General features: G+C 45.7%; 1 protein-coding gene across 2 annotated transcripts in view; it reads left to right on the top strand.

Annotated features, from left to right (window-relative positions):
• Positions 1-10,083, top strand: part of NUP98 (nucleoporin 98) — a 135,079-nt gene that overhangs the window by 117,136 nt on the left and 7,860 nt on the right. For both annotated transcript variants that reach the window (XM_019524439.1, XM_019524437.1), the window contains exons 24-32: positions 1,214-1,443; positions 1,917-2,186; positions 3,506-3,663; positions 3,977-4,120; positions 5,097-5,239; positions 6,656-6,877; positions 7,775-8,016; positions 8,579-8,733; positions 9,315-9,426. In XM_019524439.1, the coding sequence (XP_019379984.1) occupies positions 1,214-1,443; positions 1,917-2,186; positions 3,506-3,663; positions 3,977-4,120; positions 5,097-5,239; positions 6,656-6,877; positions 7,775-8,016; positions 8,579-8,733; positions 9,315-9,426 (1,676 nt within the window). The remainder of the gene's footprint in view (positions 1-1,213; positions 1,444-1,916; positions 2,187-3,505; positions 3,664-3,976; positions 4,121-5,096; positions 5,240-6,655; positions 6,878-7,774; positions 8,017-8,578; positions 8,734-9,314; positions 9,427-10,083) is intronic.

The following is a 10,083-nucleotide window of genomic DNA, read 5'->3' as shown; positions in this document are numbered from 1 at the left end:
TTTTTTTTTTTTTTTTTTTTTAAAGCAGGCATGACAGCCTATCAGCAAGGTACAGATGAGTAGGGAAGGTAACGTAGGTCTCCATTTCCTGGAGTAGCACAGGACCGTGGTATCTGGCCTGCCAGGCTGCCTTGGGGGTTAGAAGTTTGGCAGCAGGGCAAGTGGTAGCGGTGTTAATTGTTGTGGATTTGGGAGGTGCAGCTTATGTCACTTCACAGCCAGATTTCTGGCTCATGGGCAGCTACACAGGCCAGATCCGGAGCACAGAGCCATGTCATCTGGCCCACAAAACTGTCTGCGGGGCCAAAAAATTGACAGGGAGGCAAGCAGTGGTTGTTGAGACTCTGGGAGCCACAGCAGTGAACACTGCTGCTGCTTGTCTCCCTGCCAAATTTCTGGCCCCTTAAACAGTGCCCCCCAGGCCAGATGACATGGTCCTGCGCTACTCCAGGAAATGGAGACCTAGGTTATCTTCCCTCCTCAGCTTGAGAGCTTGACACTCGCATCTCTCAGGAGAGTACCTTACCTCCAGACTATAGTATTTCCTGGAGCAGAGCTGTGCTGTGTCATCCATGAGCTGGATACCTCTGGCTTAATGCGAAATACAGGAACAGTACAGAGGACAATGGCTTGAATCCCAGGCTCAACCCTGTGCGGTAAATGCTACAACTGCTAGGTCTGGATTCATGCTGTCTCTTCTCTTCTCTTCCCTCCTTTCTGTTTTCATGACTGTTGGATTCTTTTCCTGCACAGTGTCAGTGGATATCCAAAAGGGGAGTGTTTGGGATAGCCTTTGAGGAGCATGTCTCTCCCCATTTGCTGTTCAGGAAGCCTAAGCACATAATAGTGGGTTTTGGATTCCACTGTATGGGTTGTGGGGCCAGGTACCTTTTAAAGTCCTGTATTGGTTCCAATCTTTCATTGTTTCTTTGTGTCCCGAGTTTGACGCACACTGCCCTTTTTGTAATGGAAACCATTCTTCAATCACTGTGCCTACAATTTGCCCTCTACGTGACATTCAGCTTGGGTCCTTGTTAAAGAAGTAGACATCTCAGCCACGTAGACGAATGGGTTTATTATTCTTGGTTTATTATTCTACCAGCCATCAGAGGTGGGAGAGCTGTCTATATACCTAGAACAGGCTAACAGCTGCATGGAAGATAATTGAGAAGGCTCCGTCCTGTTTTTCCCATACCAATTTTGTTTTCCCCAGGCTTTCAGAATCTTCCTTCAAGGTTCACATAGAGAAGCTTAACTTGGAACAAAAGAAGACAGAGGGTGACAAGCAATTATACCTCCTACCTCTGGAGATAAAACTCAAACACAGCACTGTCCATTTGGATGATTATTGTCCTTTCATAGCCCCCAACCCAGGAGTGGCTGCCATTCACGACTATGCTGACTGGGTTAGAGAGGTCTCCGGACACCCTGCAGAAATTGAAAGTGAGTATCAAATTATACCTTCCAAAAGGAATGTAACATTCGGTCTGTAAAAATAAGTTGGTATGAATTCACTTTGTATTGCACCAGCACAGCAAAATCTGAGTACAAGGGCTGTTGGCAGTACCAAAGTACAGTTACCAGCCGTTCTAAAAAGTGGTTCTCCACTACTGAAAGCTTATTTCACATGATGGGAGTGGACATATGATGCACTGACGGACACCTAAGTCTGTTGCTTGCTGCAGCTCCTTTGGCTTACTGACTGCGAATGGTATAGCCAGAGGTGCATTAGCTAGGTGCACTTGAGGAGTTCAGGGGGAGCTAAACAATTTATCACCAGCGTAAACAGTTGGGCAACCTATAAATATGTAGAACAAGCATTAGGCGATGCCTCTCCTTCTCTGGTGTTCTCCTGAATGTCCTTGTATGTATAAATGATTCTCCTTTATGACTACTTGCAATTCCTGTCTTGCCAGACGTAGTGAAGAATTGGGGTCTGACGTGGACTCTGTGCGAGGCAATCTGGGGCAACCTGAAAGAGTTGGAAGCCAGTTTGGAGGAGCCCAGCGAGTACATCTTGACCCTGGAGCGCAGGAAAGCCTTCTCGCGCTGGCTATCGCAGACAGCAGCTGGGCGAATCGAGGAGGAGGTCTCGCTCTCGCGGCACGATAACCACATTGAGGCTGTGTTTAGCTACCTCACTGGGAAGCGGATCAGCGAGGCTTGTAGGTTGGCACAAGAGTCAGGTAAGAAGCTTACCCATCGCAGCTGACAGGTGGAGGGCTGGCTACACAAGGACTGCAGTGTTCTCTTGTTATTTGCAAAGGCACGGACAGAGGAACATCTTATATGAAGTCAAAAGGGGGTGGGATTTGCTTTGCATCACTGACTCTGTGCCATTTCATATGTCTGCTTGTATACTGCTGCAAGTGGAAGCTAAACTACGGTGGGTGGCTTACCCCTGAGTGAAACAGGACAGAGTTGCAGTTTTGTTTTTATTTAACAGTGATCCCACGAAATCGTCAGCCACTGCTCACTAAGTCTTTCCCTTTCCTCAGTATGACGTGTTTGTCTGCACACCAAGATGCATGTTAGGGCATGCTTTACTGCAGGAATCCATGTATGCTTGCTGAGAGGGGAGGTGTGTGCATAAGCAGCATATTGGATCCTTCTCTGCAAGACTCTTGGGGAGCAGAAAGGGGATGTTGTGTTGTCAGGGTATAATCCCATGTGAGGATGTGACTGAGGTGACTTGACCTGAAGCGACCTGCTTGCTTTGGGCTGAATGTCCACCTGGAGAAATTCCTAGTTGGTTACTTGTTCCTTCAGTGCTACGATATAAAGTGCTCTGCTCTTAGCTTGTTTTATCTTAGTGTTGTACGATCTGCTTTGAATGGTGGAATAGCAAAGCTGTTACTATTAGGCCAGTTGCCAGCTCTGCTTCTGTTCTAGAATAGTGTAGGTAAGGAAGTAAGGACTCTGCTGTAATCCACTTATTTTTACCATTCCCTTCTTACAACACTACAGTGCCTTCTGTGTGAAGGACCCTGTAAAACATGCTCTGTTCCTGCACAGTGCAAATAGCAGTGGTCACTAGTGGAACTGGTTAGTGTTTCTTACTTGCAGTATTTTAAGCTTCTAGACTTGCATCAAAGAGCCCCTCAAATCCATGGTGGTTTGGTTCAGATAAGGGGATGTTTTTTGGAGCCGTGCACTTTGATCAGACCGAGCTTTTTCTTGTCTTCCTCCTTGTTTAGGGGAACAGCCTTCTTAACTGGTAGCTTAGGTCTCTGCTATAAGTCCAGTGACTTCAGTTTCCTTTCGGCTCAATGTCTTTCTCATGTTATCTCGCTCTTAAATTCTCTTTGCTCATAACTGAGGTTGTTTTCCATGAATCTTTAACTAAATGGTTGCAAAATAGGCATTTTGCAAGCAACAAGAAAATAACATACCTTTTTTTACCAGCCAACCTCGTGGAGTTTCAGGTTTAGAGGCTGTTTGTTGTGGGTTTACAGCTGCTGGCGATCCAGATGACTTGGCTGACGTGTCGTCCTGTTTACTGTAGGTGATTACAGGCTTGCTCTACTCCTCTCCCAGCTGGTGGGCAGCCAGGAGGTTCGGGAGCTCCTCACCATGCAGTTAGTGGACTGGCACAGACTGCAGGCAGACTGCTTCATCCAGGAAGAGAGGTTACGCATCTTTGCTCTGCTTGCTGGAAAGCCGGTACGTCCTGTTCGCTACTTCTGTTTGTACCACTGGAAGTTTGCCCTGTGCTAGAATAAAAACTTAACCTTGTACGCTTTGTATAGAGGTATGGCTGCCACAGTTCAGGTGGGTATTTATACTAGTAAGATTACAATGCATAATTTAACGTATGGAGACTAGACAGAAATACTTAATGTACTCTTACTAATGCAGCCTTTCAGTGGTGAACATCACTCTTGTGTAACTGTGTGCCTACAAAACCTAGGCTCTGCTAATTATTGTAACATTTGCTATGAATCTGTTTTAAGTTTGGCAATTTTGTTTTGTTCAGGTGTGGCAGTTATCTGAGAGGAAAAGCATTAATATTTGCTCACAGCTGGACTGGAAGCGTTGTATAGCTATCCATCTCTGGTACCTGCTTCCGCCTACAGCTTCCATTTCCAAGGCACTCGGCATGTATGAGGCAGCGTTCCAGGTATGTTAACTGCACCTTTTTCTCAAAAGCATTTGTACCATTTAAGTTCATTGCCAGGCAATGCAGAGGAATTGATGTCCAGTGAGTTAAGCCTTTGGCTGCTTTTGTGTAGTCAAGCCTCTCTTTTTTGTGAGGCTTGATTCAGATGTCATCAGCTAGTGTGCCACGGTTCAGTCATATATTTTGAGTTAAAACACACTAGCAGTTAAGCCCAAGTAAGAACCCAAGAAAATTGCATCACTATTCTCACAAAAGCTTTTGCTTGGATTAAATAACAAATCACCCTGCAAGATTTATTATCTGAACAGATATGTAGGTTGCAGACTTTTATGCAAACTTTCAAACTCATGAATAACCATTTGTCATGAGATGCTGAACATATATCCTGTCCAGATGCCAACTTGCATAGTAAAAATTGCCCATGGTTTTCTGTGAAGCTGCTGTTTTCCAGTCCCTGTTTGTAATTCAGCTAGGCTTTAACTGTTTAAGCTGAAATGTTTCATGCTTGCTTGTGCTTTTGGTTGAAACATTTGAAAACCTCAGGAAAGGGAGCAGCAGTTTTACAGAATAAGTTTGAGGAGAAAACACGTACATCTGCCACTGTTCTACCTGCGGGCCCTGAGATAGTGAGGATGTAGAAGCCAACAGATGTGGATGGGTGAGGAGCAAGTCTTAGGGCTGATAAGTAGGGAGACAAATCGGAGACTAGTGAGTTGGTGGATGAATGGAACTGAGCCGGGGTGGGTTGGAGCAAGGTCAGCTTTGTTAGGTTATGGGGCTGAAAGATCTCGTACTATTTAACTGGTGAGTTCTTTGCTTCTATACACAAAGGGCACACAGGATTTTACAGTTCCAGAGTCTAGCTTTTTAAACGAAACAGACATGCCCCATTGGGATCTGTGCAGGTGTTTGTGGTGGTGCAGTCTTTTGTGTGATATCATTAAGCTGAGCCAGTGGTATGATACTTTTTCTGCAGAACACGTTGGAGTCTGAGAAGTATGCCTGCTGTCCCCTTCCTCCCTATCTGGAGGACTTGGGCTGTGTACTTGAGGAAGATGACAGCACAAACAGGCCCCTGCGAGATGTCTGCTTTCATCTGTTAAAGCTCTACAGTGACAGGTAAATGACACTTTGGGGAAGAGTTTGTTGAGTCAGTGACTTGTTGCTGCACAGAACAATATGGTCCTAGTTGTCTCTTAGTGTATGATCTCTCCTTGTGTGCAAGACAACTGGGCAAACGCAAGTAGAATTTAACTTGCTTAGAGGTCTCTGGGAAATTGGCTTCTTTCCTCGCATAGGTTTTCCTGTTTCATAAAAGAAACAAGAGGCTCAGCACTACCACCTTAGCATTATTCCTAAACTGCCCCAGTCTCTTCAAAAAAGGAGAAGCTACATCTTCCTTGAGCAGCTTTGTTCTCCTACTGTTCTTACAGTTAGCAATCTTTTCTTTCCTGAGATTTCACATAAATCTGTTTTGCTGCAGTTTCAGCCTGTTGCCATGTGTCCTGCCCTCTGACAAGGAGAAACAGTATCTCTCCTTTTCTGTGTCAGCCTTTCATATATTTGAAGGGCATTGAATTGCTTTTTTAATTTCCTTTTCTCCAAACCGTGAACATGTCTAGTTCATTCAACCTTTCCTCACTTGGCTTGCATTTCCAACCCCTTATCATTGCTCGCCTGTGGATCCTCTCCATTTTTTTTCCCCTACATCCTGCAAGAGGTGCCCAAAACTGGACACAGTACTCCAGCTAAGGCCCACCTAGAGCAGAGAAGTTATGTTCTGAAAGGGCATGAGAAAAGGATAAGGTGACTTCACCTGGAGCTTTTCAAGGGGCTAGTGAAATCTTATCAGGTACATATTTCACAAAGAGGAAACATGGTCCCTGTGGGTGTCACCTCAGAACTGTGGGAGAAGGTCAGCTATCGAAACAATGCTTACACCTGTATATTATACAAATCATAGGAAGAAAGACTGGAAGGGACCTATAAGACCATCAAGTCCAGTCCCCTGCCATGGGCAGGGGCTCAGATGAGCTCAATGAGGTATTTGTCCAGCTTCCTCTTAAAGACTGCCAGAGATGGCAACTGCACCACTGAGAAGTGTGTTCCAAATTCTAGTTACCCATACAGAAAATAAGTTTTTCCTTGTGTCCAGCCAAAACTTTTCCCCAACTAGCTTTTGTCCATTGGTCCGCGTCTTCTCTGGGGCTTTTCTGAAAAGTTGTTCACCTAGGTCCTGGTGGTCTCCCTTGACACATTTGTAGGTGGCTATCAAGTCGCCTCTCAGTCTTCTTTTGCTCAGGCTGAACAGTCTCAGATCCCAAAGTCTCTCCCTCAGCCCCTTGATCATGCAGGTGGCCTTTCTCTGCACCCTTTTGAGCTTGTCCACATCCTTTTTGAAGTGTGGTGCCCAGAACTGGACACAGTACTCCAGCTGTAAGTTTCCACTGGCATTCAACAAAGGACATTTCAGGAATTCATTTTTACTATGTGAGCACAACCAGTTGCTTATGTTCTAAATGCTTCTCCCTACAGGCATTATGATCTCCATCAGCTGCTGGACCCCAGGAGTATAACGTCTGACCCCTTGGACTACCGTCTCAGTTGGCACCTGTGGGAAGTGCTTAGAGCCCTGAATTACACACACTTATCGGAACAGTGTCAGGGAGTGCTGAATGCCAGCTACGCTGCCCAGCTGGAAAGCAAAGGGCTCTGGGAATGGGCCATCTTTGTGCTGTTGCATACCTCCAATGCACAGTAAGTACAAGGGGAAGGAAGCTTTAAAGCAAGCAGATAACTTGATTAAAATGACTAAGCCTAAGTTTAGTTTTTATTGTGCCCAAACTAGATGGTACTATTTTTCCCCTCACGTGACAAGGAAGAGGAGATCTGATTTCAGTATGAAACAGAGCAGGATGAGGTCTAAATGGACACTGCCATCTTGAAAATTGCCTATGACTAAACTGTGTCATAACTGGAGCTGATCACATTTAAGATTATAGTAATCTTAACAGTAACCAGGAATGCATGAAGCTGCTTAAAAAAACATCTGGGATACCTTCACCTTCACTTTTCCAGAGCTGTTCCAGACAGTGCCACCTACTTACTCATGCTTCATGATTAGTATACTTAGCTGTCCACAGAGCAGGATTGTTCCCCCCACCCTCAGAAGACTTCTGTGTTAAGAGGTGATGTGCAATGAGCAGTCTCTGTGGCTAACAGGTGTTTTTGTGAAATTGGGAGGTGTGGTGCTCCACTCCACTTCACATGACCTTTGTGGACCTCTTAACTGGGGGCCTAAGTTTCTTATCCCAGAACATGCCTCTTCCCAGAGCTCCAGTTTCTCCAGCGCTAGCCTGAAACTGTGATTGATTGATGATTGCCTGCAGCTGCAGGGGACTGGACTCCAGTAACCCAGGGGACTGCTCCTAGTCGTGTTTCAGCAAGGTGTACATCTAGCCTCCTCTTAAATACCCTGGGGGTCTTTAAGAGGAGGCTAGATGTACACCTTGCTGGGGTCTTTTGACCCCAGTACTCTTTCCTGCCATGGCAGGGGGTCTGACTCGATCTGCTCAGGTCTCTTTCGACCCTAGAAACTATGAAACTATGAAATTGTTACCTGCCTAAATAGCTGCCTATGCTCTTTCCCACTAGCACTCGTGAAAAGGCAGTGCGTGAGCTCTTAACCCGCCACTGCGTGCTGTCCGAGACATCAGAATCCTGGACAAAAGAAGCCTTCCTGATGCAAAAGCTCTGTGTTCCCCCAGAGTGGATTCACGAGGCAAAGGCCATTCGGGCAAGCATGGAGGGAGATAAGCATAAAGAGGCTCTCTACTTATTCAGAGCTGGGCACTGGAACCAGTGCCACAAGCTGGTCATCAGGCACTTAGCCTCAGGTGAGATGCTTCTGCATTTGCCGTGCCGTGGTTTGAATAGGATAGGGCTTCAAGGAGTCCCATTTTCGGACAGAGGAATATCTCAGTCTGTTCATTTCAAACTTAAGGGGTGTGTAGGCAGCAGTGGTGTGCTGGGGCATGACCGTCAGTGACATCCAATGCCTGTTACTGGTCTTGGTGAATGTGCTTGATACCCTGATACAGTAGTGGTCTCTACCAAGCAGCAAGTACAAGCCCAGCCCTTGGTACCTATCCTGATATGCAGTGTCTGCTTCCAAGAACAAAGTAAGCAGTGGTCTCTGTTTCTGTTGAGCTCATGGGATCTCTGGATGTCCCTTTTTTAGGAACAAAACCAGCACAGCAAACAAGACCACAAATCCAGTGACAGTTTCTGGTCACGGGTGTTCCAAGTTCAGATCCACTCAGGTGGTTAAATTTGCCATTTCTAGTCCTTGAGCCACACCCTTGGCTTTCTGAAACCTGAGTCTTCCTGTACTACATGATCTGTGCTATGCAATGTTAACAGCCAAGACAGAGAGACACCTTTTGCTGTGTTCTTCAGATGCCATTATCAATGAGAACTACAAGTACCTGAAAGGCTTCCTGGAAGATTTGTCCCCCCCAGAACGCAGTACGCTTATCCAGGACTGGGACACGGCAGGGCTGGTTTATTTGGACTATATCCGGGTCATTGAGATGCTCGACAGGATTCAGCAGGTATTAAAGGGTTAATCTCCCTTTTATGGAAGTCTCAATCTTATTAGTACATTTGCTATTTAGCATTATACTTGGAGGTTGATATCTTTTGCAGATACGATCATGTAAAAAGTCTCTTGTATACTCTAAAACACAAATGTATGAGGTGTTTTACAAAATAAGGCTACAGTCTGCCTAGGGGAGCAGACAGTCTAAAGTTAGCACAGCTGTGAGGGCCTGGGGCAAGCACAGGGGTAACGAGATCAGTGGTTGCTCTGAACCATCTGTTTATCTTCAAGGGTGCAGTAATTTGCCTTTTCTTCCTCTGTTTATTGCACGTGGTGCAGCAAATGTTACTTTTTCAGTTAATAACCATTGTTACATGTGTTGAAAACTTAAACTCCTAAGTTAACAGATTTTGGCTTGTCCTGTCGCAGCAAAGAGCTTTTGATTTCATATTTTTTGCTTAAGATGCTTAGATGTGTGTGTTTGTTTGTTTGTTTGTTTGTTTGTGGTACAGTAGGGTGGGTGCAAAAGGGTCCCAAACAACCTATAAATAGTTGCCTTCCTCCTGTGTAACCAACTCTTGTATTTGCTTTCAGCTGGATTGTTCCACATACGAGTTGGAGAGATTACATACCAAAGTGACGTCGCTATGCAATAGGATAGAACAGATACAGTGCCACAGCGCCAAGGACCGATTGGCTCAGTCAGGTAAGGTTATTTGTAGAGAGTGGAGAGTGCGGCTAACAGCAAGAACTGAGGATTAGGCTTTGCAAGGCTGAGGTCCTACAACCTCACCAACCTGAGGCTGGCTTTCTCCACAAATGCTACTTCCTGGCTGTATCTTTTGCTTTGGCTCGTGTTCTGTACTACAGGGCAGGTAGATGCTGGTAGAGATGATGCACATTCTTGCTCTAGGTCTGCAAGGTGCAGAAACACCTTACATGCAGATCTCCTGGCCTGTGCCAAATCTTTGCTATTGTAGCATTGAGAACATGACCATAGAAGGGCAGACTGCAGTAAATTACTTTTTTTGGGACTGCAGCTGTGGTCATAGTCATTGCAGTGCTTACCATGTCATCTGACATTGCAGCTGCAGCTTTGTCTTTGGGGGTCTGCCTGCTTGGTGCTTGCTAGGGTTGTCAACCACTAGCTGTCCAGGGTGGGTGGAACCAGCTATGACAGTGTGCCCTTAGGCCCAGGTCGAGCAGCTCCCTGGAACAGTGACTTGATTGATTTTGGGAGGACTTCAGTGGTATTCAACTTGTGGGAGGGGGCGGAGGGCGCTCTGCAAGTACTTATTGTTCAAAGATAATGGCTCTGAAAGTGCTTTAGACACTTCATAACAACCAAAAGCTAGCTACTGCT

This window comes from Gavialis gangeticus, unplaced genomic scaffold (genome assembly GCF_001723915.1).
Source record: "Gavialis gangeticus isolate Ggan-Ray unplaced genomic scaffold, GavGan_comp1, whole genome shotgun sequence".
NCBI classification, from domain to species: domain Eukaryota; kingdom Metazoa; phylum Chordata; order Crocodylia; family Gavialidae; genus Gavialis; species Gavialis gangeticus.
This window is presented reverse-complemented; position numbering and strand designations above follow the sequence as displayed.